At 54.0% G+C, this 26145-nt stretch overlaps 1 protein-coding gene across 5 annotated transcripts; it reads right to left on the bottom strand.

Moving 5' to 3' along the window:
- Nucleotides 1–1886: 1886 nt before the first annotated feature.
- USP2 (ubiquitin specific peptidase 2) lies at nt 1887–26145 on the bottom strand. Of its 5 annotated transcripts, none has more exons than XM_014785046.2 (14): nt 26046–26145; nt 17066–17883; nt 16646–16825; nt 5080–5130; nt 4453–4576; nt 4145–4256; nt 3936–4046; nt 3701–3765; nt 3385–3488; nt 3216–3296; nt 3007–3085; nt 2667–2774; nt 2363–2483; nt 1887–2094 (listed from the first exon to the last, which is right to left on the bottom strand). In XM_014785046.2, the coding sequence occupies exons 2-14, from the start codon at nt 17840–17842 to the stop codon at nt 2007–2009; spliced, it is 2001 nt and encodes a 666-aa protein (XP_014640532.2). In that variant the 5' UTR covers nt 17843–17883; nt 26046–26145; the 3' UTR covers nt 1887–2006. The 5 variants fall into 5 exon arrangements, with proteins under 5 accessions (XP_014640532.2, XP_014640533.2, XP_087289944.1 ...); XM_014785047.2 differs by lacking the exon at nt 26046–26145 and adding an exon at nt 24994–25516; XM_087433818.1 differs by lacking the exon at nt 26046–26145 and adding an exon at nt 24954–25516.

Consider the following 26145-nt stretch of genomic DNA (forward strand, 5'->3'; position numbering starts at 1 on the left):
TGTGGGAGAATGTCCTTATTCTCAGGAGATGCATGCTGAGGTATTTAGAAATGGTGACATGACACTTCACCCCTAAATGTTTTGCCCAAAATAATAAAATATATACAAATGTGGCAAAATGTTAATAACCAGTGAATCCAGATGAAAAATATGGTGTTCAAAACGTGTACTATGTCAACTTTTTTATATACTTGAAAAGTTTAAACTAAAAAGTGGGTAAAATTTCCAGAACTTGAAATTGACAATCTGGTTGAAGCAGTAAAATATTTGGCCCTCAACATGCTAGGAGCTCTTCCTGGGTTCAAACCCCTCCCAAATCAAGACTCCATCACTTACCAACTTGTTTCTCAAGGCTATTATTTATTCTGTACAAGGTTCCATTGTACATTAGACATTCTTCTACTCTTGCTTACACAGTAAACAAGTGACACCAGCCCTTTGGCTCAGGTTCACAGGTCTTCCCTGGAGAAGGGTGTCAGGCCAGTTAAACTTGGGGTGTCTTTCTCTGATGCCTCCTCCTGGGAGCACTGGAAAGTGCCAGGCTCCAAGGGGCACAACCCAGGCCAGCTGTGTGGGTGCAAAGAGCTCCACGCACAGGGTTACGTGCCTTGGTGCTGAACAGTTTTACTCTCCGGGACAGCACAGAGTTTTGTCCAAATGGTTAGGGCAAAATCAAGCCCATGGGAAAGAAACATACGGCAGAGGCAAGATGTCCCCAGACACCCGGGCTCCAGTTCCTAGGGCAGGACTGAAGACCGAGGCCAAGAGGAGCTGAGGGGTGGCATGGGCATCCCTGAGAAACTCGGTCCAAAGGGCCTATGTCTAGGAGGCTCTGAGAAGGTGGGGGGCAGGGAACGTCAGGGAGAAAAAGCATGTTGAGGGAATAAATTAAAGGTGAGAGAAGCTCTAGGGATGAGGGGCTTGTGCTATCCTTCAAACAGCTGGGGAGTAGACCAGGGGTGGGGTGGAGGAAGTGGGCAGGAAAAACTTGAAACACTACCATAAGAAATCTCCTTTCAGCTCATCTCCTCTTCCCCTCACTGCAATGCAGACAAGCCAGGGGCTAAGGGCATGGCCCCCATCTCCCCCAGCCGGTTTGAACACGGCCCTGGGGAAAAGGGAAGAGGCTGAGGGATATTTCAGGGAGGGACAGTTACCCCCTGGTCCCCAAATGCTATAAGGCACAATTCTTGGAGGCAACTAGATTCCATCCAAAACATTAAGAAACGAACAAAAACTGGTTAGATCCCAGGTCTACTGTGGCTGTGCTTGGGGCCTGGCCAACACCCACCTAGCACCACTGGGGGCTAGCATTAGAAAAGTTGTATCTGAAGAATTAAAAAAAAAAAAAAAAGACCAGCACAATGTCCCAGCTGTGAAGAGGTGTGAAGGAGAGCATCACCAGTCTGAAAACTTCAGTTATGGTAATTAAAAAAAAAAGTTGGGCTTTTAAAAACCAAAAACAGCTTTTTTCAAAGATGTCCCCTAGTCTGTCCCCCTGGAGTTAGCAGCGTTAAGAGGGCTCTTGGCTCATGGGTGTTTTTCTTGCTTCTGGACCAGTGAGCAGGGTCCAGGTGAAGACAGGGCGCCAGGCTCTGGCGCCGGTGCTCCAGGCAGCGATCCTCCCAGCAGGCTCCAGAGGGCGCCGTCTTCCCGGGAGGAGCGGGGCCAGAGCTGGCGGCCAGTGGAGGAGATCTTCTCCCCACAGACCGCTGTTGTTTATTACACACAGGAAAAAACCACAAGCTTAAAATTGCAAACAAGAGAAGCCGAGGGGCACTGTGCCGGCTCCGGTCTCCGGGTCCTGTCGATCTTCCCCGCCAGGCGCGGCTCGGGAGCAGCTGGCTCCCCACTCCAGACTCTGACCAGGCTGCAGCAACTCCTGCTCGGCAGCTTTAGTTCATTTTTCTCTTATTTGTCAGGTTTTTTTTTTTTGTCGTTTTAAAAAAAAACTTAGGGTGTGGGGCCACCATGGGGAAGGGAAAAAGGGATGTAGCTCCTCGCTGCTACATGCGGGATGGTGGACTGGCCAATTCGTAGAAGAGCAAATAGGCGTCGCTGGTGCGCACTTGGCTGGAGGACATGGGTGTGACGCTGTGGAGAGAGCAGGGAGAAGTCAGAGCCCAGAGAGGGGGCCATTGGGACACTAAGCGGCTGAGGGAGTGTGGGGCCCATCTCTAGTCCCTCTATTACACACCCAAGGCCAACCTCTTCTGCTGTCCTCTAGAGTCTTCAAATGGAAGCTGACTCACACGTGTTACACGGCTTTTCGCTCTGACCTTTTCTGTCCAGTCAAGGTGGAAGCCATAGAGGCGGGTGAGGGACTGACAGCCAGGAGCCCTGTCTGAGGCCTCTGTCTCACCTGGAGTCATTGAAAGTGTGCCATTCGCCCGTCACTGGACTCCGGCAGTAGGCTGTATAATGGCCGCCCATGGTGGTCCCGGAGTGATTGGACACAGCATACAGGCTGTAAACAGCATGGTCTGAGGAGGAGATACAAGATTTCAAGCCCGAGGCATTCTGTGCCCTGTGCTCCCTCCTCCTCCTGCCTCTAGTCCCAACTTGCCTCACTCACTCTTCAGCAGCGCCCCTCTACCTCTCAGCCCCCCATCTCTATCCTGGACACTCGTGCCTTGTTTCCGCTCTTCCAGCTGAGAAATACTCACTGGTGTTTTCTGAGGCAAATTCTCTCAAGTCCAGGTCTCTTAGGGGGAAATTCACAAATGTTGTGAGCTTGCTGGTTCGTATCCTGGATTCTGAGAAGCGCTTCAGGTCTGGTATTGATGTGAGTCAAGGACAGACAGGGCAGCAAGAACAGAGTCAAAGAAAAGGAGACCGAGTCCTAAGAGGGCAACTGCGCTTCTCCAGAAGCAGAGGAGCAAACGAGAAAAGGGAAGTCGATCAAGTTTCCTTTTTTCTTACTCCGTTTGCCCTCACCTCCTGGCCCCTTGTCATCAGTCACTGTCTAGAGTGAAGGCCCTGCTTTGATGGATTGTTTAAGGATACGGAGCACCAAGATCTTTGGGAACCTCTGGATGGAGAACTTCTTTATACATCGTTTTCTGGCTCGGCAGCGACAGCATGTCTGAAAGACATGACAGACAGAGCTAGAACGGACTGTGGGAGAAGTCAATGGGCCTGGGCTGGATCTGCTGGTGAGGGCATCTTCCCCAGAGAGGTCTCTTGGAAACTGCTGTTACAAAAGGGTGACTTACGGGCTTTTCATCGCCATCAAGCACATCCTCTTTGGTGAAGAGCCTCATGCAGTCCATTAAAGTCACCTCAGGATAACCTCGCTGGGAGAGGAAAAAGTAGGCGTCAGAGGTCAACGAGATGAAAAGGTAAGAGTTCAAGTTTCAGAAGTGGGGCAGCAGGGTTTCGTACCTTAGCGATGGGCAGGGAGAGGTCCCAGAAGGGGTCAAAGACTGTGGAACAGTAACCACAGTCAGTACACGTCAGGGAGCTCTTTAGTTGCCCAACAAAGAGATCTGGGGAGAGATGGACATGCGATGCTTCAACACAGGGAAGTGAGCACGTGGTCTTCTACACAGTGTCTCCTTCCTCCCTGCTCCTGCCTCAGTTTGTGGGACACTGGGCAGAAAGAGGGTTCCCTGGGAGAATGATTCTTAGGGCTTTCCATGTTCTGTTCAGGCAAAAGCAGGGAAGGGAAAAAAGGCATTCCCCCCATTCATGCACTCACCCCCAATCCGACTGTCTTCCCGTTCTAGATATTTCCTCCACATCTGTCGCCCTTTCTCATCATCACTAGGAACCAGAGACAGGAAGACAATTGGGTCAGAACTCAAACTATGATAAGTTTAAGTGTCAATCAATCTAAATCCTTAGTATTTAAAATTCTTCCCAAATCATTACCCCCAAAGAGGCAGGTGAAAAATTCAAGTTCAAAATGTGAACAGCATTCTCCTCAGACTTACGGAAGATGATCGAGGTTCTCAGCGTTGGACTTTGGCCTCACTGTTACTCGGTTCACCTCATTGTGGAGCCCATCCAGAAGAAAGCGAAGAAACTCCTGAGCATCCTGCTGACTGAACACAAAGGAAAGAGAGTGAGCAATATCTTTTATCTCAAGAACCTGCTGTTGCTGCCACCCACCCTGCAGAGGCCATGTCTGCAAGGCCCTTACTTGTAGCCAACGAAGCGCGGAGCATATCTCTGGATCTGGGTCTTGAACTCAGATGGGCTCACCACGTCATGGGGGGAAGAAGTCCATATGGTCTGGATTAGTTTTGCAAACTCTGTTAAAAGGAGAGGGTAGAGAGGGGGTGTGGAGGACAGGTGAGACATTTTCTGTAAGAAACTCTGAAACTAGAATCCCAACAAAAAGAAGCTAAAGAAAGAAATGAGAGAGGTACATTTAAACACAACTATCAGTACCATAGAGGGAAAGTGTCCAAAGGGGAAGCAGGACCGTGCCCATGGAGGGCTCCTCACCTTCCATGAGGGCTGTGTGTGCATTGCTGCTGTGGCTGAGATCCCGCATATAGAGCCTCTGGAGGCAATAATCTCTCAACTCCCGGGTGTTGCTCAGGCACTGCAGAATGGAGTTCATGAAGCACTGCAAGAAACAATCCAGACAATCAGTAGGTGAAGAGAGACCCCTGTCTGGCATCTCTATTTACTTAGTACCAAAGGCCCTCCTGTTCATCTACCCCAGAAATGAATCCTCCCAAGTTCCTCTTTTTTTAAGTGAAAGGGGCAAAGTGAAGCAAATTCCCAATGCTGGCACAGGTGACGTGATTGGTTATTTACTATAGGGGTGTACAAAAGGCTGTGGGTGAGCTGGACAGATGTGGGTGGGACGTGATGGATATCCTTGAGGAGAAGCATCCAGCAAAGGAGCTGACAGTTAAGGCAACTCCCCTTCAGCAGTGCTTCCTGCTGGGGGCATGGGTGAGGCAGAGCCCAGCAATTCTGTAAAACACCAATCAGGAAGGGCAGGTACCAACTGGCCCAGAGGGTAGGGAGTTAGCCGGAGCCAGGAGGGGACTCTGGTTAGATTGTTCCAGTTGAGATACTAGGAGGTGGCCTCAGGAAAGATGTGAGCTGCTAAGAACTCACCGTGTTCCCAAGGTTTCGAAGACCAGCCAGACCCTGGGCGCTCTTGGAATTCTGTAAGCAAAGAACATAGGGCATATAAGGCTGAAGGCAAAGAGGATGGGCCTGTGCTAGGCTCTCTCATGCAACTTTCTGCCAGTTGGAGCCATGAGCATCAGGCCACATGTATAATTCTCTCTCCAACTTGAATCTACATTTCTTGTAGGAAAGATGGTTGAGGAATGCCTGATATTTCCAACACAGAACAAAAATATTCTCCAGGGCTTTGCTTTCTTTCATTGACTATGTATTTCCCCCCCTCTTTATGTTACTCTTCATTCTCTGCCATTCTGGGAACCAGAGATTAGAACTAGAATCTAGGAATTCATATATTTGGGAACATATTTGACTCCTGGCTACAAGAAATTTCAGGTCCCAAATCCAGACACTATCTCAAATGACCTATATTTGTACCCCTAGATGTCCAATATGTAAAGCAGCTGTCACAATAGGCACTTCAAGGAGTTCTTGAAAAGTTCAACGACAAAACATCTTAACTGAGTTTAGGTCCTCAGCTGGGAAAAACTCAGGTCGGCCTGCCATTCTGAAGTGCCAGAGACAGGTGGAATTCCTTCCAGCTGAGCTCAGCTCCTGAGGCTGATTAAAGCCTGGGAGCATCCTCCCTGCCTGGCTCAGGTTTCAACATCCTGACTGGCCACTGGTTGGGAATCCTTGTGATGGCAGATTGCAGCCAAGCAGACGTAAGCACCTGGCTGAAGAGCCATTCTTGCTCTTGGCCCTATTGTGGAGGCTGGTGAGGGGGCTGGAGAGGAACAGGTGCTAGGTCGAGGACTCAGAGCATTGTCTGACCAGGTCTCTTGGCTAATCCTGGCCCTACCTCCAAGGAGTCAGAAAACCTTTTGGCTCAAAGGGTTAAAGAAGCAGTCTGCAGGTGAGCCTGCCACCTCCTTTCTCGAGGAGGGGACCCAGGAGCAGGCAACTCTGGAACAACACTGGCTGGGGCATGTGTGAGGCCAGCTCAACCCTGATCAGAAGAGGAGCCTGAAATAACTCAGCTAAAATTACTCATGCCGTGTGCTGACAGCCTCTGAGGCTGTCAGCTCAGGGGTGGGGGGGTGGGGGGTGGGGGAGGCAGGCTGAAGGAGGGCTTTTCTCAGGAATCGCCATGCCGATCCCACAAGTAAGATGCTCCCTCCTTGCCAGCTATCAGGTCTAACACTAACAGCTAGGGAAGTAAATACACACAGAAGAGAAAGCTGGTTTCCACCTGCAGCTAGAGAGAAAAGCCTATCGGCAGCAGGTGGGGTATAAGCATCCTTCAAGAACTCGGCTGGGCTACCAGTATATGGCCTCAAACACAAAACTGAAATCTTCCCTTTCTGATAGTCTAAACCCTGATGTTCCAGTAAGGGGGCCACAACAGAGATAATTCCCTAGACAAAGACCTTATCAGCATTACTAGGTAGACCTGGAGAAGGACTCCCCTGGGGCCCAACAAAAACACTGAAGTCTCCATGTTGCCCATTTGGAACTAAACGTTAAAGCCTGCCCACAACAGAATACCCACTCTTCCCCCCAACCCCCGAATACCCACTTTTACACCTATTTTTGGCAGTGTTTTATTAGTTCTTACCCTGTGCCTCAGACAACATCTGTCTAAACAGGCTGTAGAAGCAAAGCATTCTAGCGCTGGTGATCATGTCAACATGCACCAAAGGGAGCCCTCAGCTGGGACAGTAGTCATGCAGCCCTAGTGGGGGCAGGGGAATGGGGAACGGGAGGCATCTTCCTACTGAGGCCCTCCCATGGTGTTGACACTTTCCACTCTGACCCAGCAGACTCAGGGTCAAGAAGAACATGTCATCTACAGTTACTATTCCTGAGGATCTAACCCTACTAATGGCCTGGTGGGTAGAGAGATGTGGGAGGTTCTTTTACAGCATCGCTAAGACCCTCTCTTAGTTTTTTGGGGGGCGGAGTGGAGGGGTCCTGCCTTTGTCTAAAATTTCCCGAGCTTGAAACTACTTGCCAATTTCTAAGCGCTCTGTGTAGAAGGTGGCTGAATCACAGGAGTCAGGGGGTGGGAAGGGTGGGGGGAGGAGGGCTGTTCTATGCCCAGCCAGATATTCTTCTGCCATGAATAGGAAATCAGGAGCTCCAGGGAAAATCAGCACTTTCCATTCCAGAGAGAAACAAAATGTCCCAGGAGTGACCTTTCTTACAGGGAAAACAATCCTACCTCAGGCTGACAGGCAGAGGCTAGAACTGGAGAAGTTGGGAGAGACCTTGCATAGCCAGCCTCTCACCAGGAAAGAAGAAAATGACGCCAGCTGATATGCTGGAACTCATGTGGAAGGAGTTGAGATTTTGGATCAAGAACTTCCTTAAAATTAGCTATCAGCAAACCTAATTTTGACTTAGTAGCAACCACTGTCCTAGAAAGTAGATACCACCTCCAGTCAGTAAATAGACAGCCTTCACCTCCCAGTGAAGGAGCAGGGGCTTAGGAAAAGCCGGCTCTGGGTTAATGCAGAGGAAACACCTGGGTATATGGGCCAAATAAGAAAGGCTGATGAGGTTTGTGTCTTCACACTCAAGAATCCAGGCAAAGGCTTATCCTGCTTATTTCACCTGTGCCTTGAGGTTCAGCCATGAGTCCCAGCTGCAGCCAAGGAGCCTGGTGTGGCCCTGGCAAGGGGCAGTGCATGCACTGCCAACACGGGAGCTGGTGCCTGTTACATAAGGTCTGTCAAGCTCTGGCCCCTTCTCCCTTCCCCAAGGGGGCACTGCCCAGCCTTCAGCCCCAGCATGACTCTGGGGTGGCTACTTCATTTGACGGATCCAGTGTCCACTTAGCCGAACTGGGGAGGGCTGGAAAGAAAAGGGAAGTTGCCCTCTTTCACCTGTCTGCAACTCCTCTGCCCTTTACAGGGTGAAAGGACCCCTGTTACCAACCCTTTGGGAGAGTGCCCTTTGGGATCAGTGAGGCCCCTTGCTGACCAGCCTTTCTTGCTGGGTTAGGCCTTGGAGGAATCACCCCCGCAGAGGCCAGCATGCCGCCCGTCCCCTCACACCCGGAGAACCAGTCAAGGTTACGCTTTTCTGCACCTGTCCTGATAGGTGCCAGGAATTAAGAGCCCAAGAGCCACCTGGTGCAGGGGTCACGGAAGGGAGGGGGGAAAGGGAGACTCAGGGGACAGGACCTCAACAAGGGGAGGAGGCCGCGAGTAAGCGTGAGATCACCTGGGGAGGGGGCATTCCTTGCCGGGAGACCCTGGGAAAGGAGGGGTGGGGGCTGGGAAGAATCGGTCCCCCGGCCGCGGGCGCGCGGCGGACGGGGGCGTCCCGGAGAGGAGGCGGAACCCTAGGCCCTCGGCGGGGGCTCCCAGCAAAGGGCCCCGCGTACCTTGGCTTTGTTGACCAGGAGCCCCACGAAGGTGGAGAGCAGCAGGGAAGGGGAGAGAGGGGAGCGCGGCCGCAGCTCCTTGGCGAGGGCGGGAAAGGGGGCGGCGGGGGGCTCCTCGGGCAGGGTCACGGTGTACGAGGTGCGCATGCTGGGGGGCGGGCGGCGGGCTCGGCCCCACGCTTAACGTTGGCAAAGGGGGCGCGGGGAGTACCGCGCGGTCCCACAGCCCGGACGCCGAAGCCGGCAAGGCCGCCACAGGACACCGTCCGCGGCGCCCGGCGGTAACCGCTCCGGCCGACAGCGCGCCCCTTCGCCTCGACCTCCCCGGCGCGCGCCGCCAACCGCCCCGGCACCGGCTCTCGCGGTCGGGCAGACTGGCAGCCCAGCCGGCGCCTCGGGCCCCGCGACGTCAGCGCCGGGGCGGGGCCAGGGCCCCGGCCACACCCCCCGCCTCGGCCCCGCCCCCGGGCGCCGCGGGCGGACCCTAGCGAGGCCCCTGCCCCGCCCGCCTCCGCGCCTCCCGCGGGCCCGCCCCCGCCCGGTCCGCCCCCAACTTAGTGACCCCGGCCCGGCCCGGCCGCCGCGGAGACCTGCAGCCCCCGGGGGAGGGACGGGAGCGCGGAGCCCTGGACCCGCCTCGGGGTCGGGACTAAGGAGAAATTGTCTTTGAGGCCCGCAGAGGACACGTCCCCAAGACCGAGTGTCAGCCGGGTGAGCTTCCCCAAGGCAGCAGACAATTCCTCTTTTTTTGGAGGCTGCAGATCATTTGAGAACCTGATGAAAGTGCTGTGCTCTCTTTAGGGAAAAATGCACTTACGCGCAAACTTTTGTACAGCATTCGGGGGCCCTCGGGCCCTCGTGGAGCCCAACATCCACCCAGTCCCTGAGGGTCCACGGGCCCAGGTCTGGAGGATAGAGTCCCGGCCTCGGGACTGAACTCCCTTCCTCTCTCCGCTCCTAGTTTGGCCCATTATCAAGAGAGGCAATGCTCACATTTTATAATGTACAATAGGTCGCTGTCCCTTTTGGCCCCAGGGAAGAACATTTTGCGGCCTCTTCTACCCAATTACCCAACTCTACCTCTCACAGAATCTCAATTTTTGATTGTTTTTGGGAGGCTGGGAGAAAGTACCACCACGGTGGGGAAATAGGTGTTCAGCTGGTGTGGGGGGAGCCTGCTCCTCTGACCCTCAGGGCAGCAGTGCCTGCAGATCAGAGGTCTTAGAGTTTTATTTCTGATGCTCCACCCCCCTCGCCTATCAGGGACCCACACAGAATCTGCCTAGAGAAAGTATCTTGTTTGGAGCTTGCTGGCTATTTTTAGCCAGTATTTTTAGCATTTAAAAATACTCTGAGAGGCAGCAGCGTGTGCTGTTACTCATCTGTGGCCTCCTTCTGTTCCTCTTGGCATGCTCATCCCCACATGTACACGTGCACTGCACACACGACCACAGCCACATGGGGAATGTGTCCAGGACACATGTATGGCTGTACCCTAGGCCACCCACAAAACAGCATTTTCATGCCAACGAGACGGGAGCACAGACGGTTGCCCGCGTGTGTTCCAGCAGTGCTGGTGGGAGGAGTGGGCAGGAGGCAGGAGCTGCAGGGCCTTCCACTTGGTGATAAGTTAGGAGGGGTGATCCCCACAATCACTGTCCTCGCCGGGTGACCAAACTTGGAACCTGGACAAACTGCGACAGCTTTTTTCTCCACGCTTCTGTCTTGCTAGCCACACCCTTTCCAGCCAGTCCTACACTGTCTGCAGCAAAGCTTTTGCATTTGGTCACATCACTCTTCTGCCCTGAGACACCTAGAGCACCTGACTTGCTTCTAGTCCAGAAGCCTCAAGTAGGCCTGTCTGTGAGGCTGTCTATCCAGAGGCTCCTTCCATTGTCACCACCCTTCCTCTTCTCCGATCCTTGCTGCCAACCAACCTGCTCTTATTTCTCTGCTCCAGCACTTGCCCTTCTCTCACTTAAACAACAAAACTGTCGAGCCAGCCCTGATGGCCTAGTGGTTAAAGTTCAATGCTCTCACCACTTCATCGGCCCTGGTTCGCTTCCGGGTCACGGAACCACACCACCCATCTGTCAGTTGCCATGCTGTGGTGGCGGCTCACAGAGAAGAACCAGAACGACTTACAACTAGGATATACAACTGTCTACTGGGGCTTTGGGGAGGAACAAAAAAAAAACAACCAAACTATCATTGATTAAGTACTTACTAAATGCCAGGCACTGGCTAAGTGCTTTGTATATATTATCCCAGTTATAACTGCATAATAACTTGCATAATAACACAGTGACGTGGTAACAATTACCTGTGTTTTCTAGATGAAGGACCTTAAGCCCTGAGAGGTCAAATGATTTGCCAGGACCACAAAGCTAATAAATGACAGTGTCGGGCTTTCAACCCAGACCTGTCTTAGAGCAAAACTCAAGCTTTTAACAACTACTAGGAGATTCTGGAATGGCCTTCTGCTCCTGACCAATTACCTGCTTGTGAATTCTGCTCAAAACTCGAGTTTTTCACAAAGCCTTCTCTAATGAATTCCACCCAGCTCTAAACACCCCATTACCGCATACCCTTAGTTTACTAGCATTCACTTTACACTGTATTAATTTATCTTAATATGTTTATCTTGGTTTTATAAGTGTCTCTGAGACTTCTGTAAATAGTCTTAGCTCATGTGTGACTGTGCTATCACACTGAAACCTCCTCAAGGGCAGGGTTGTGGGTTCTCTTAGTGGGAGCTAAATAAATGTGTTGATCTCATCTCTAAAGGGGGCCGGACCAGGCTCTGCTGGGCATCCTGGGAGTCCCACGGAGCCTCAGAGGTGGGGTGAGATGGGTGTGCATGTTGAATAAGCGTGCTGCGGGAAGCCCCGTCCAACAGGCACTCACCCTCTGGAGCATTTGGCTGTCTCCCCGTGACTTAGGTCAGCGATGTGGGTACTCTCTCCCCGGGATAGCATGGCATTCTGCCAGCACGCTCTCCCCCTTTCCTGGGATGCAGAAGGTTATGGGCGGTGCTGGGAGCAGGGAGGCCCAGGTGGGGGAGGCTCTTGCATGGGAGCTCTTTGAGAAGTCTGAGGTGAGGGGAAAGAATTCACACAGGGTCCAGTCTTGTCAAGCAGGTCTGACTGCTGCAGGACACAACCAGCAGAGAACTGTGGCTCAGTTCTCAACTCGCCAAGCCCCCAGGAGACCCTTTCTCCTCAGTGCACTTTCTTGAAGTGGAATGGGTAAAGGCTGCAGTCTTGTGGGATCTGAATGCGGCTCTGGTTCTGTGACTGTGCCTCAGATACACTGAGCTGATCTGAGCAGGGCTCCTTCCTGCAGCCTGCGACTGCTGTTTCTCAGAGCCTGCGCTTGGCCTGCCTCCCTGGTAGGATAAGTACTTTTTTTCACCTCAAATCCTTCCTGGCATGGATGGAGCATAAATAAGTTAAAGTCAGGGTTAGCTCTGAGGGCAGGACTGAGAGTATCCTGCTTCCTAAGATCTTGGTGGGCAGCATGGTCCAGGGTTTGGAAACACTGCTCAGGCCCAGGCAAATGCCTCAGGGCCATTGGCCCTGCTCCAGCAAGCAAGTACCCGCTGTTACCTCTGCAAACAGACAGACTGGTGGCCTGACTGACTGACGGAACTGGGAGGGGCTCAGAATCCTTGTTAGGGGTTGGGCTTTCAGCCCACAAGTGCCCTTGGGGAGGGAGGGCCAGTCAGCCTTACCTACGTCTGTAGGAAGCTCTGCTTCCTGACATTACTCCAACTCAGGAGGCCAAAAGCTCGTACTCCTTTGAGCCCCAGGGCAGTCTGGCCTGAACCAGCTGGATTCCAGAGGCCCACACACTTCCCCTCTCTTGCTCATACCTCTGTGTGGGGCGCCAGTTTTAGAGATCCATTGAGGTGAGAGGGTGCAGGGGGCCACGTGTGCGGCCCTGGGCCCTGAACATGATGTTCATTTCTGCAGCTGATGGTCAGTGGAGCGGCTCCCCCAGCAGCAGGGAACGTTTTGCCAGGCTTGGATTAACTTCTGCATTGCCCAGCCCCACCCCAGCACCACATTAACTCCTGAAGACATCCTGGAGTAGGGGTGGAGGAGGAGGCACTGATTGAGAAATGGAGCCTGGGTAAGGCAGCACCAAGGCCACCAGCCAGGTCACAGCCCACAGCCAGGCTTCAAGGGATGGAGACATTGATGTCTTGCTGAATCTAACCACAGACCACAAATCAGCTGCCCTTTCTCAGCAGCTAGTCCTGGTCCTGGCCACGGGACCCCTCTGGCTTAAGGTCTCCTCTGAGTGACCTTCCCAGGCTGTCAACATAGACTCAAGCCCTCAGGAAGTTCAGGCTCCTCAGGGTGGCTGAGTGGTTGAGGACAGGCCCCAGGGTCTCAGGCTGCCAAACTGGACAAATAAGACAGCAGGGATGCAGTTCTGAGTGGCTGAATAAACAGAGCGAGAAGACAAGGGACGAGAGAGGAAGGTCACACTCCTCACCAGGAGCTCTAGGGTGTTCTCACCTGTTCTCTTTGGAGTAACCCCTGCTCACTGCAGGGCAGCAGTCAAGTCCAAAGTCCCACCCAAGAGAAAAGTCAAATGACCTTGGCTTACATCATCTCCCTGTCACTGAACAGCTGGAGCCCAAGGCTTTGGGAGATGAGTCAGCAGTGGCAATTATGACCCAGGTCCTCTAGGTTCCCAGGCCTTTTGCTCCTAGCAACAGGTCCCGGAGCAGAGGGCAGGGGTGTGGAAGAGACTGGGTGGGGAGAATAGGCTGGGCCAGGCTCTGAGCCTCAGTCCCTGGCCCCGCAAATGAGCAGCAGGTACCCAGTCTGGTGACTGTGCTCTGGAGGGCCCTGGGCCAACTCAGACTCTTCTTGGGGAGAGGAAAGGGTGGCTTGGGCAGGGTAGGGTGGGGCAAGGGCAGGGCTGAGGCCAGCAGGCAGAATGCCAGGGCTGGGAGGGAGCAGCTGGAGGGGGTGGAGCAGGGGAGGATTAGGATGGATTGTAGGGGTTGAAGCACAGCCCTGGCAGGGCTCAGTGGGAACAGCTTGTCCTTCCATAGGCCCAGGGAACAGGAGAGGTGGGGCAGATGGGGGACATGACCTGGTTGGATGCTTGGGCTCCTGGTTCTCTGCAGGCCCAACCCACCTGACCTGGCTTGGAGTCCCCACTGAGGGTAGTGAAAGCTTTTTTTTTTTTTTTTTAACTGCTTCTGAACCATCACATCCCTCCTCTCCAATGTGTCTGCATTTTAAACTGAAGGTGGAGCCTTGGGGCAGCCCTCATTATCCTAGGCTGAGCTACACCCCTGTGGAGTGGCATTTTGTTGGTGCTTATGCAAGCCTAGTGGGGTATTCAGAATTCATGTACCCCCTCCACCAGTTCTTTACTTGTGCTCAGCTGAGTCTGTGATAGTCCAAGCTCATGTTGGCTGTTACTATTATTGAGGGGAGTGAGTCTGGTTAGGACTGTTCTATTCCCTGCTTGGGGCCTGCTTTTGGCCTCCCTTTATGAAAGCCAACTGTAGTTCAAGTCAGCTACCCTGAGAGACCCCAGGGGACCCCAGAGGAGTCACATCACGCTGGACCCTGCCACGGGATGTGCTTTCTCACCTTTGTTCCTCCCCAAGGGTAGTCCAGGCCTCTCCCCACTCTAGGCAGCAGCCAAATGCCCTTTTTCTATCATCTCCTTTTCCTCCTTAAGTTTAAACCAACTATTCCATAGTATTTTACTGGTTTCACATTCCTCCACATCCATTATTTGCTTTAAGCCTCATGACATCCCTATGAGGTGGGCAGGGCAGGCATGACCATTCCCTTTTATAGATGAGGAAACAGCTCAGATGAGAGGTGTCCAAGGTTAAAGAGGCAAATTTTTCCTTCCAGCGGTCACAGCAGCCCATCCCAGCCTCAGATGACCTCTCCCTTTCTCACCACCGATGACACTTAAAGACACCTAGTGCTGCCTCCTATTGCAACTATTTTAAGAACGTATTTCCCCAAGTTAATTGTGAGTGCACCGAGGGCAGGGACCATGGCTCACACATCTCTGCCTCCCTAAGCACCTGGAAGGGGACAAGGAGGACAGACATTTATCAAGCCCTACTCTGTGTCGGGCACTTTCACGCACAACCTTTGTTTCTCACGATAATCTGTGAAGTGGGCACTAGGATCGCACTCATCTCACAGAGGAAACAGGTTCAGAAGTTAAGGAACTTCTCTGAGGTTACACTGCTAGGAAGCTGAGCACCATAAATGAATGAATAAGAAGGGAAGATCCCCAAACGGAGATCTGAAAAGCATCTGGACCCGGTTTTCAAAAGAAGTGGTCCAGGCCCCCTGAGCAGGGTTGGTCTCACCTCAGTAGGATGCAATCAGCTCCAGGCAGTGAGGATGAGAGTGGTGAGGAGAGATGGGGTGAGGTTAGATCAGGGTCTTACACCACTGACCTGCTAGGGGCCTTTCCCAGTTGACAGGATCTTCTTGAGCCTGAGATTGGAGTGAAACACTAGCTCAATTGTAGGTGTTACTGGCTACTTAAGTGTGTTGTGAGTTGTTTCTGGATGGGAAGGAGGGATGTTAGAGTGGCTGAGTTTGCCCCAGGGCAATCTGCCACTCCCCTGAGGTCCTCTCTCAAAAACCCCCTCACCCTGGCCCTGGGGGTAGAGGGGGCCGGGGTGTCCGCTATGGAAGGGATAGAGGGCAGCAGACTCCAGGGAGGTTTGGGATATGTCTGTGTGGGAAGGAGGCAGAGTCCCAGAGGAGTCTGGCCCTCAGTAAAGGAGACCCTGTTCTCTTATGACTGGGGCTGAGGGTGGGTCTGCAGTTTAGTCTGTGGAGGGAGGTTTTCAAACCTCAGTGTGCTTAAAGATGGCCCGAAGAGTACAAGGGCAGATTCCCAGGCAGCATCCCTAGAGAGTTTGATTCAGGGGATCTGGGTGGGGCTCAGAATTGTTAGGCTATACAGGTGATTCTGATACAGGCAGTCTGCAGATCTCTCTTTGGGGAACACTGCATACCATAAAGAACCCTTCCCTTCTGAGCAAAGGGAGGGAGCCCCTCCCCTGAGAGCCGCTTTCTGATTGCCCCCAAAATGAGCAACACCAGACATGTCCAGGTGAATCATGCTTCAACCCAAGCATATGTCCCTCTGAGAGTAGGTATTTCTCTCCCAGGCCAGCTCTGTCATCTCCCACTTCTCTTCTATGCTAGCCCTCCAGTGTAGCTGACCCTGCCTTGTCAGGGTCTGAATTTTCTGGGAGGCATCAGCTTTTGTATCTGCCATGGCACTTCACAGACAGCCCAGCAAGGACAAGACTCTCTGAGTAATGTCATCAAAGTTGTCCTCTCAATACCTTTAGTTATGACAGCCTTCAAGGTCTAGGACCAAAAGTCCTGCCCCCATCCTGCACCCCTCCTCCATTTGTCTCGACAAACCCCCTAAGTGGCATTTCTTGCTGTAGCACATTGTTTCCAAAAGGGACATGTCCTAGGAGTAGGGGAAGGGTACATAAGGTAATGAAGGAGACACAACACCCAACTCTCCTGCCCATATGCTTGCCTGTCGGTCTGTCTACCCATCCATCCATCCATCCATCCATCCATCCATCCATCCATCCATCCACCCACCCACCCACTCAGCCATCCACACATCCATCCATCCATCCACTCATCCATGCAATCAGCAGGTCAGCTGAACTCTGCACTATGCTAGGCACATGGTGAAGGATCTAGAGGTATTTCTTTCTTTCTCATCCTCTGAGAGCTCTCCATCTAATGGGTACACTCATAACTACAGAAAAGGCAGAATGTAGTCAGTGCCCCACGAGAGGTGTGATCAGGGATTAGATGCCAGCAAGGCCCTGCCAGCCTTTACTGTTTCCAGCAGAGCCTCTTCCCTCATTTCAGCCCAGACAGGCCTGGAATATAGAGGTATTGGATTGTCTCAAGCCTTAGACAAAAATTTCTCCACCATTTTCTCCAAAGACACAGAAGTACTGCTGTCCAGATACCCTGGAGGCAGCCAGTGTCAATCAGAGGACAGTCCCTCTTCCCCTGATGTCTTATGCCCAAATGTGAAGCTGGGACTCTGGGCTGGGAAGTCAGAGCCTGAGCAGGAGGAGAGATGCAGTCAGAGCAGGGAGGCCTTTCTTACCACAGGGAGCACTGGTGGTCTGGGGGCGTTCAGTCCAGGATGGGGCAGGGCCTGCAGGGGACCCTGGCATGCTGGGTGGAAAAGTAGAGGGTAAGAATCACAGTGTATGTGGGGGTAGCTGAGCATTTCCGAGAGCAATGCCGGCCCATCGTCGAGGGCACAGGTCCTGAAGCAGGATTCCTGGGGAGAGTGGGAAAGCCCCTGAGCAAGGAAGGCACCAAGTCACGAGGTACCAGTCATGCCAAGATGACTTCCCTGGCTTTCCCTACTTAGGCTGCAGGAGCAGCTGCCATCTGGTTTAAGAAGAAAACCTCTGCCTTCCATCATCATTCAGGTTGGGAGTCCTTCCCTCAACCTGGCTCTTCTACATCAGTGGCCGCCACCCCAGCCCATCACTGAGTTCCCAAGGGGCAAACTCACCGTGGTGTCTCGCCCTGGGGAGCTGGAGCGGCTGGACCCAGGGGCCTGGCCCTTGCCCTTCTCCCACAGAGTGTAACGGCCACTGGGTCGGTAGGTGGGGCTGAGGACTTCAGGGACTCGTGAGGGAGGGGTCTGGATGGGCACCTGAAGTGCACCGCCCTTGCGACCATAATTCTCCAGGTAGTCCGACAGGTATTCAGAGCGGCTGGCTGCCTGGTAGAGCCCCTGCAGGGCACACAGCTCCTTTCGTGTGCGGGCCAGCATGGGGCTGTGGCCCAGGTTTCCAGGGTCTATCCGGTAGCTGTCTGAGGTCCGGAGGCTGGAGAAATCTCGGGCCAGGTCTGAATGACTGTTCGACTTCTTCTGGGTCAGGGTGACCCCCTGGTTGCAGGCATTCATGGGTAGGTAGCTGAGGGAGTTGTTGGGCACTCCATAAGGGAATCCACTGCCCCCGCTGAGTCCACTCCCTGAAGGCCGCTCAGCGCCCCGAGTCTGGCTCTCCGCCCGCTTACCACCCCCGATGATGTCGGGTCTCAGCAGGGGGCGGCCCCGGTCATAGTCCAGGAGGGAGGAGGGGCCATAGGTACGAGGACGGGTGAGGAAGCTGGTGGGGGGGCCCGGTTTGAAACCAAGCTTCTCCTTCTCCAGGAAGGAGGCAGCCAGGTTGGCCCCATAGGAAGAGGGAGTGTAGGTGCCATAGCCTGATTTGGCGTAAGGGGCATCTGTGTAGTGGGCCGATTCTGTGTAGCGCTTCAGGGTGGAGGAGAGCTGGGACATCCTTCAGGGCGGCACTCAGTGGGGACTGGGAGCCTCATGGGCTGAAAGACAAGGAAAGCAGTTGTCAAGGGCCCTGCCAGGTATCAGGCTCCCACTGTACCTGCTCTCAAACCCCAGCTGGCCAGAACCTTAGATCTCAACCAGGGACCACACAGTCCCCTTCCACAAAGAGCTGGCCTGCTGCTGAGAAACACACCTATGCATGTGCGCACACACCCGCACGCAGGTCTGCACACAGGTTTGCCCGCACCCATGCATTCACACCTCAGTGAGAGCACAGGAGATGAGCTGGCTTTTGTAAACCACACAGGGCAGTCAGTCTCAGCACGTTCTGGCCGCTCCAAGTGCTCCCCTCAAAGACCTGACTGTGAGAGTGGGCACTGCCCGACCTCTGCAGCCCTCCAAGTGACATGTGGTATTCCAATCCAGACCCCTTCTGCTTCCTCTCCTCAGCTTCTGTAGAGACTCCTGAGTTGCGGGGATGCCACCACCCTCAGCCCCTGGAGTGAAAATTCTGGGCATTTCAAGAGTTAAGACTGCTGCCCTCCCTTCTGACTTATGGGATGAGCAGGAGTCTTTTTGGAATTATACACTGTCTAAGCTGGAATGACCTGAGGAGCATTTGGTTAGATCCCTGGTCAGGAAAAGGAGCTCATGAGAGGAAGTAACGGGGGCTCTGGGGAGGCGGCGGTGAGCGAGCATGTGGCAGAGAAGGGGCTTGACTTCCGTCTCCAGACCCAACCCTAGAGTTCTTCCCTGGACACAGTCACCTGCTGTGGTGGGGGATCCTCATGTGGTAGAACCCACCCTCTTCACTGAGCTAAGCCTTCTGTTCTAAGTGGAGTTAGGGCCCTGTGGCCTCCCAGGGCTTCCCCTACCAACAACCATCCCAAACTGCTCATGGTGATAATGACTTGTGCAAAGGCGGCCCCCTAGAGGCTAAAATCCTGTACTGCAGGCAGCCCTCCCTGTGTCGTCGTTGTCGTGTGTCCCCCCACCCCCACCAGTCCTTGCAGCTGGGGTGGGTCTGGTGGAAGAACACAGAATCTCTGAATTCAGGAGTTTTGAGGGCCCTAAAGGGTTATCCATTTTAACTTCTCTGTTTTGCAGGTGGGAAAAGCACTTTGCCCAAGGTTACATACTAGCAGAGCGAGGATTGGAATCCAGGTCTTTCAGATTTCCAGGCCAGTGCTCTCTCCACTTTACCTTGATTTACCCCTCCACATCAAATTTAGGCTCCCTTGGGGACCCCCAATGTCCCTCCATCACCCCAAACACGCAGGCTTTATCTACAGTGGAGCTGGAGGGCAAAGGTGCTTTGGAGACAGGAGCAAGGAGGATCAGGCCCCTTTCCTGAGGGCCATCAGGGGCTTTTGGAGGCTCCTGGAGCAGGGAGGGAGGGCAGAGCCATCCAGGGCTCTCAGAGTGGTGTGTGCAGGGGCTGGTTCTGACTTGCCCTGTGACTGACTAGCTGGGAGATGTTGCCCTAGTCATTTAACCTCTCTGAGCCCCAATTTCCTCACCTGTAAAATCAGTATAATAATGGTCATTATGATCCTACCTCACAGGGTTGCTGCAAGGAAGCAATGAGATAACAACATGTGAAAGCCCTCAACAATGACAGCAGTTATTATCTCCTCCCCCAGCCCCTGCCAGGCAGCCGGGCTTCTCCCTTCATAGGCCTATAATAACGTTGGGGCTGGCTGTCTGCTGGTCTGGCCAGCCTCTGACTTCAGCCCTGGGCGCCAGGCTTCCCTCCGCAGCCCCCACAGAGATGAGTGGATGAGCGGGCAGTGGGCAGAATCTAGCTGTTCAGCAGTCAGTGGCTTGGGCAGCCCACAGCCTGCCCTACGCCGGCAGCCCAGCCCATTAGGGCAGAGAGGAGCTGGTGCCAAGCCCCAAATGCTGAGGCCTTGGCAGAGAGCTCTAGAAATTCAGTCCATGCAAAGCTTGGGATAGGTGCAGGGGTGGGAGATCAATGGGTGGCAACTTCCATATAGGCCCGAGAACAAAACTTCTAGACCCTGCCAGAGACCTCCAGCAGCTTTCAGTGCAGCCTGGCATCAGAAAGGCCTGGTCCACATGTACTGTCTGCCCTTTTCCCAGCTGGCCGGGGAACCCCCTACCTTCTTGTACACTCCCTTGCCCACTGTGCTCCCACCTCTAGCACAACTTGCACCTCTTTCTAGGAAATAGTTACGGAGGAAGACCTCATGCAGGGTTGGGGGAAAGGACGAGCTTTCCTTCCATTTGCTTAGCTTTCTGGGGTACAGAGAAGGAAGAGTGTGAAGGCTGAGGGAGGCCAGGGGAGAGACAGACAGAGGCACAGGGGACGGGGGCGTGGGACCAGTCCTGCTCTATGCTCTATTTCACTTTGGAGAACTCCATCAATAATTCAAAGTCAGAGACTCCAGGTCTCAGGAGCTGGGCTCTGGGACACCCGGCAGCCAATCAGATATGACCCCTCTCCAGGGTATGAGCTCATACCTCCTCCCCAGGGCTCTCTCCTCCCTCCCCCACTAAGGCTCCCAGGGAATTGGTATTCTGCAGGCAGTGCCCCAAGCTCATGACCTCTCCTGGCCCTGCTGATGACGCAGAAGTGCTGAGGCCAAACAAGGTACGGCAGACAGGGACAGACAGCTCTGGGACGGCCCACAAGTAGCCCTGGGAAGAGTTGGGCCTGGAGGTGGAGCCACACCTTCTGGCCCACAGAATCCCAGCAGGGCTTCTAAATCCCTACTCTCCTCCTTCAATCTGGCAGGCAACCGACAGATCTCCCCTCTTTGCAGCAGCCCTGGGGGGTCATGCCATCACTAACAGCCCCCTGGAAGCTGGCTCCCGGTGCTGACATCTGGCTTACAGTTCCCATGTCTGGGGAGAGGGTCCCTATTGGGGCTGAGGCCTTGAGCATGCCTGTCCCCGCCCCCAACCGCCAGTTTCCCTCTTGAGAAAAGTGCCAGCACCTTCCAGGTGAGCAGACAGCGTGGGTTGGCACCCCCTGGCATTACCTGGCATAGCTATCCCTGGAGGCTGCAGAATGCACCATGGGTGGCAGAGCAGGCTAGGGACCCGGCCGTACGTAGCCTTGCTGCGCAAGACAGGGACAGGACGGGCACTCACATGGCTGCGAGTCTCCTTGTTGCCACAGGAACGGCCTGAACTGAATGGCCCTTTCATGGGGCAGTGGGAGGCAAGCCGATTGGCTGGGATTCCCCTGTCCCCCTCCCTGCCTAGTGTGGGGCCCCTACTGCCCTGCTCCTTTCACTGTTTACCCAGAGCTGGCAAGTACAGGCATGTGGCTCCAGGCGGCACCTCCCCAGGTGCCTGCCACCTCGGACAGTAGGGGCAGTCCACCTGCCAAGCTCTTCCTCCGTGCCACCTTCACAGAAGTGCCTCCACTCTGCCCTTTCTCTGCCTGAGTCCCCTCACTTTGCTCAGCTGCCCATCTTGGGGGTTGCAGCAGCATCCTCTGCACAGAGCATGCAGCTTCCTGAAAGGGTATGCGAGCCAAGTAGACATTGCGTTCGCTGGCAGATGTTGAACACCTCTGGACCAGGCCCCATGCTGAGTGCTTCCCATGCAGCTTCCCATGCCTTCTCCTCAGCAGGCTCACCTCCAACACTCAGACAGCCAGAAGAGCACCATGCCTGGCAATCTTCTAAGTGCGCTTCATACAGGGTGTCCCCAAAGTCTTAGCGCAGTTTTAAGCTTTAATTCTTTTTTTTTTTTTTTACTGGGAAAAATTTGTCCTGAGCTAACATCTGTTGCCAATCTTCTTCTCTCTCTTTCTCTCTTTTTTTCCCCCCTCCCCAAAGCCCCGGTACATAGTTGTATATTCCAGTTGTAAGTCCTTCTAGTTCTTCTATGTGAGCCACCACAGCATCACAACTACAGACGAGTGGTGTGTTTCCGCACCTGGGACCTGAACCCGGGCCGCTGAAGCGGAGTGCGCCGAAGTTGAACCGCTAGGCCCTCAGGGCCGGCTCTAAGCTTCACTTCTTTTGGAACAACAACTGCCTTAAACTTACAAACATCATTTGAAGATTTAGTTTTTTACAGTAAATTGAAATAATATTTTTATTCAAAATTTAAAAAATAGACAAGATATTTAAATAATGAAATATTTAAATGAAGCGTTTAGCATTCATATTTCTCAAGTGATTTAAACTGCACTAAGACTTCTGGGACACCGGATATTAACTCACTTAATCCTCACACTTGCCCTAAGCAGTTGGTGCTGTAACGACGCGCGTTCGCAGATGAGGAAACCAGAGTTTGTGGAAGTGACGTGGGTTTCCCAAGGCCATGCTGGGAGCAGTGGCACAGCTGGCCTGGGACTTGTGCTCTGTCCACTAACAGCCACCCTGAAGCCAAGCCCCCCACTTCACACTTCCTTGGCCTCTCCCAGAGCTGGTGTGGGGTGGGGGACCCAGGCTTCCACTGTCTAGGCAACAGCACAGCAGGTACAGACTCCCACAGGGACAGCCCTTCCGAGTTTCCACTGCAGGCAAATGAAAGCGAAGCCAAGTGCAACCTGAGCCCCAGTACAATACTGATCTGCCGCGAGATGGACCAGGAGGCCTCCATTTCACCCAGAGTGCCAAGCTCCTGCGTGTCCCTTGGCATCAGCATCTAGCCCCAGCCAGGGCCCTTGGCCCAAGGCTTGTTATGGACATGGACTCCAGCCTCCTACCCTTGCTCCAGCTTGGGCCACTCCCTAAGGCACCCAGGCTAGGTGAGGCAGGGGTTAAAATGAACCCTGTCCCCTTGGGGCAGCCAACCCCCTAGTGTCAGCCACTGTCATTTCCTGTCACTCACGTGGAGAGTGCCCTAACCTGCCCCGCCAGGGGAGGGACTTGCTTCCCAGGAATCCCAGGCCCTCCTGGCCCCCAGGGTAAGGGATCCGTAATGACCCACATCCCAGCAGCCTGCATGGCCCCTCTCTGCCCAGATCCGCTCTGCTCTCTGGGGTGAAGGTATGCCGGCTTCCGTGGCCTTGCGGCTGCCTGGACAAAAGGCCTCTAGCTGGGTTTCAGAGGCACACCTTAACAGGGTTCAGTTCCTAACCTCCTACCCAGGTGTCCAGGACAGGTGAGTGGGGAGTCCCAGCCAGTCTTGCCAGGTGCTTGGGAACCTCCACAGTGGTGACCTCAGAGCTTCCCAAAGCTGCTTGCTAACAACATCGGAATGAGGCACTGCTGATAAGCTGACCTTGAAGGGTGAAGTGGGCTGAGGGAGAGGCCCTGCCTCCCTTCGTCTACACTCTCTGGCCCTCGCTCCTGGCTGCTCGCACTGCCTGGGCACAGGTGTCAACTCCTGGGTAGAAGGATGTCCTGGCAGGTGTGGAGGATGCAGGTAGAGTGGAGGATTGGGGTGGGGGACACTTGTGCTCACATCCACCTAGGAGCTCTGTGTACTCCTCTCAGGCCCCCAGGGGCCTCACTAGCAGCTCTGTGTCTCAGGGGCTGGCACCCAGTGATCCACCAGGTTACTGCCTAATCGTCTTGCATGCCTTGGCAGGGGGTCATCCCAGGGATTTTGGGTCCATCTCTGTCTGTCTTGCTCCTAGTAGTTGCCCAAGGGCTGGGAGAGGGGCAAAGCGGTAAGATAAATAGACTGGAAATTTAGAACAAGAATCTTGACTGTAGAGAAGAAGCGAGTGGGCTCTGGATAGCGTCTCATGATTTGGGGTTGGGAGAGGGTGGGCATCTCTGTACTTCCAAGAAAAGGCAAAGAAATGGGCCCCCGGGCGGTATGGGTATCCTTAAATGCTCTTTTCCATACACTTCTCCTGGTAGAAAGGCACTCTCCCGGTACCTCCTCCCCAGGGGAGAGCCCCAGTCTTTCTCCCTCTCTTCTAGCGCCTCATCTTTCCTCTGTTCTTGGGCCTCTGAGCCTTCCCTCTTGCCCACAGCACCCACCAGGCCCAGTGGGGGTGGCTTTTCACCTGCTGCCCAAAACAGACAGGGCTCCCCCAAACAGACAGTCCAAGGCCCTCTGGACAGCCGCCCTGTGAAGCTCAGATACTAAAGGGGCAGCTACTGACCTGTGTCCGGGGGCACTGGACGGGATCTGGGGCTTCTCCTTCCCCAGCAGGGCAGGGAGCGCAGTGGAGAGCCCAGAGGCTGGAGTCTGACTCGGGCTGGGTAATCCGGAGCTCAGGTTACCGACTCTGATATATATAGTATCTTATCTGACCTCACAGAGATGGCTAGCTCAACTCACTTGCATTCCAAGCTGGGGGAGAATTAAAGGGGCAGTGGCAGTCCCTCCAGAGCTTGAGGGGCAGCCCTGATGAGCCAGTACCAGGCAAGGAGATCCTACGAGGACTCTTTGAAGGGAGGCATTTTGAAGTGGAACAGAAGGGAGATTCAAGGGGAAACAACTGGAAAGAGGGTAGAGGGATGGGGGTGGAATTGAGGCAAAAATATGGAGAAAGAGGTGTCAGTCACAGAATTAGAGAAGAGGAAAAAGCCTCAGTGCTGGTCCAACTCCTTTAATTTTGAAATAGAGAAGACCTGGAGATGGAAAGCAGCTTGTTCAAGGGCACAGATAGTGAGAAGCAGGCAGGACCAGCTCTCAGGTTTTGAGTTCAAACTCTGAAAATGGACTTTTAGGCCTGGGCTTGTATTCTAGTTCTTTCTCTTTTATTGGCTCTGAGACAGTGGGCAAGGCACTTAAGCTGTCTGAACCTTTTATTTAATCTGTAAAACAGGAGGAAAAATTATAACAATAATGCTATACTACCTCACAGTTGTGAGGATTAAATAAAATAATATTTGTAAATTTCCTGACACATAGTAAGAGTTCAATAAATAATAATTATTATTACATTGAATACTCCTACTTATTATTATAATTAGTGGTAGTATTTGTAGTAGCACCTACCAGGTGAGCCTTCCTGGGGAGAAATGGGCCTCCAGGCCACCCCAGCACCCCATTAGAACAGAGTGCTCTGTTCTAATGCCAGAGAACAGCCCCATGGTTTCTGAGCTGGTCCATGTCCCATAAGGGACAAGGGCAAACGAGGCTTGCTATATTTCCAGGGGTCCAGTCCACCCAGCAGACAAGGTCCAGGCCCATTTGGCAAGTGCAGCTTCCCCCAGCTTACCAGGAGAAGACCGAGCTGCCCTGGGGTGGTTCCACTCTACCTGTAGGAGTGCGCAGGATTCCAGGGCCACGGAGCCGGGCTGGGCAGGGTCACAGCGGAAGGAGCAGGATTCTTAACCTCTTGGGCCTCGGTGCTCCTGTCTGCTCCCAGTCTGTTTCTCCTGTTTCCTGATGGCTCTCCCCGAGGACTGGGAGGACCCAGGATGGTGCCTCCACCCTGTCTCAGCGGAGGCTACTGACTCAGCTCGGGTTCTGATGATGCACTTCACAGGACGCCCTCTTCCCGGCCCTCATTCCAGTCCTCATTCTGACCCCGGTTTGGTATGCATCTGTAGCATCAGAGGAGTGGGGGATGCCCCAGCCCCAGCCCAACCAGCTCTCCTTTCCTCCACTTCACCGACGGGTCGGACTTGGGGGACCTTCTCATGCCCATGCCTGCGGAGGTGAGCATCACCGCAATCTCCAACTCAGCCCCATTCTAAAAGCAGCCAGATGGGGAGGGAGATGTTCAGTCCTCAGAGGATAGCTAGAGTGCGTTGCGCCAGGGCTCCCCTTGGCTGTTAAGTATAAGTTACTTGCCTTGGAGCACCGGTGCCTGCTTCTGGTTTGGGATTGGTGAGAATTTCAAAGATGCCTCTTACTGGGTTGGGATTGGTGGAAAATCTCCCCTTCCACTTAACTGCTGCCCCCACCCCCACCCCCACCCCTTTGGCAAACTGACCACGGACAGCCCCCCCGGGGGAGCTTTAAGAGGAGGGAGTAAGCGAGCTGCACGCCCACGTGGGAAGAGGGTTGTCAGTGTCCAGGTGTCACTCAAGCCACAGGGCACAGAGACCTGGACCTGCGGAAGCAGCCTTTCTCTAGAACACACTGATCAGCACACAGATGGCTCTTCCTGGCGCCCTGAGCTGTCAGCTGGCAGGCCCCCACACACAACTGGCATCCACAGCTGGAGCTCCTCCGCGCAGCTGGCACTCGCCCTACATTTCTAGTGCCCATGCTGCCCAGGCTGTCGTTGACACCTCAGTTTCTCAGCCTCAAACGGCACCGACCTCCGCACCCGCCTCCCCAGTCTCTGACAGGTGGCACGTACCTGCCTCTTCTCCGAGGATGGAGGAGTCGAGCCGGGCACAAGCATGGAGCTGCGGGTGAGTCCCGGCTGGTGCTGGCGCTGTGCAGTGAGCAGCAGCTGA

Source organism: Ceratotherium simum, chromosome 7 (assembly GCF_057802395.1).
Source record: "Ceratotherium simum simum isolate JZ-2026a chromosome 7, ASM5780239v1, whole genome shotgun sequence".
Classification (NCBI taxonomy): Eukaryota; Metazoa; Chordata; class Mammalia; order Perissodactyla; family Rhinocerotidae; genus Ceratotherium; species Ceratotherium simum.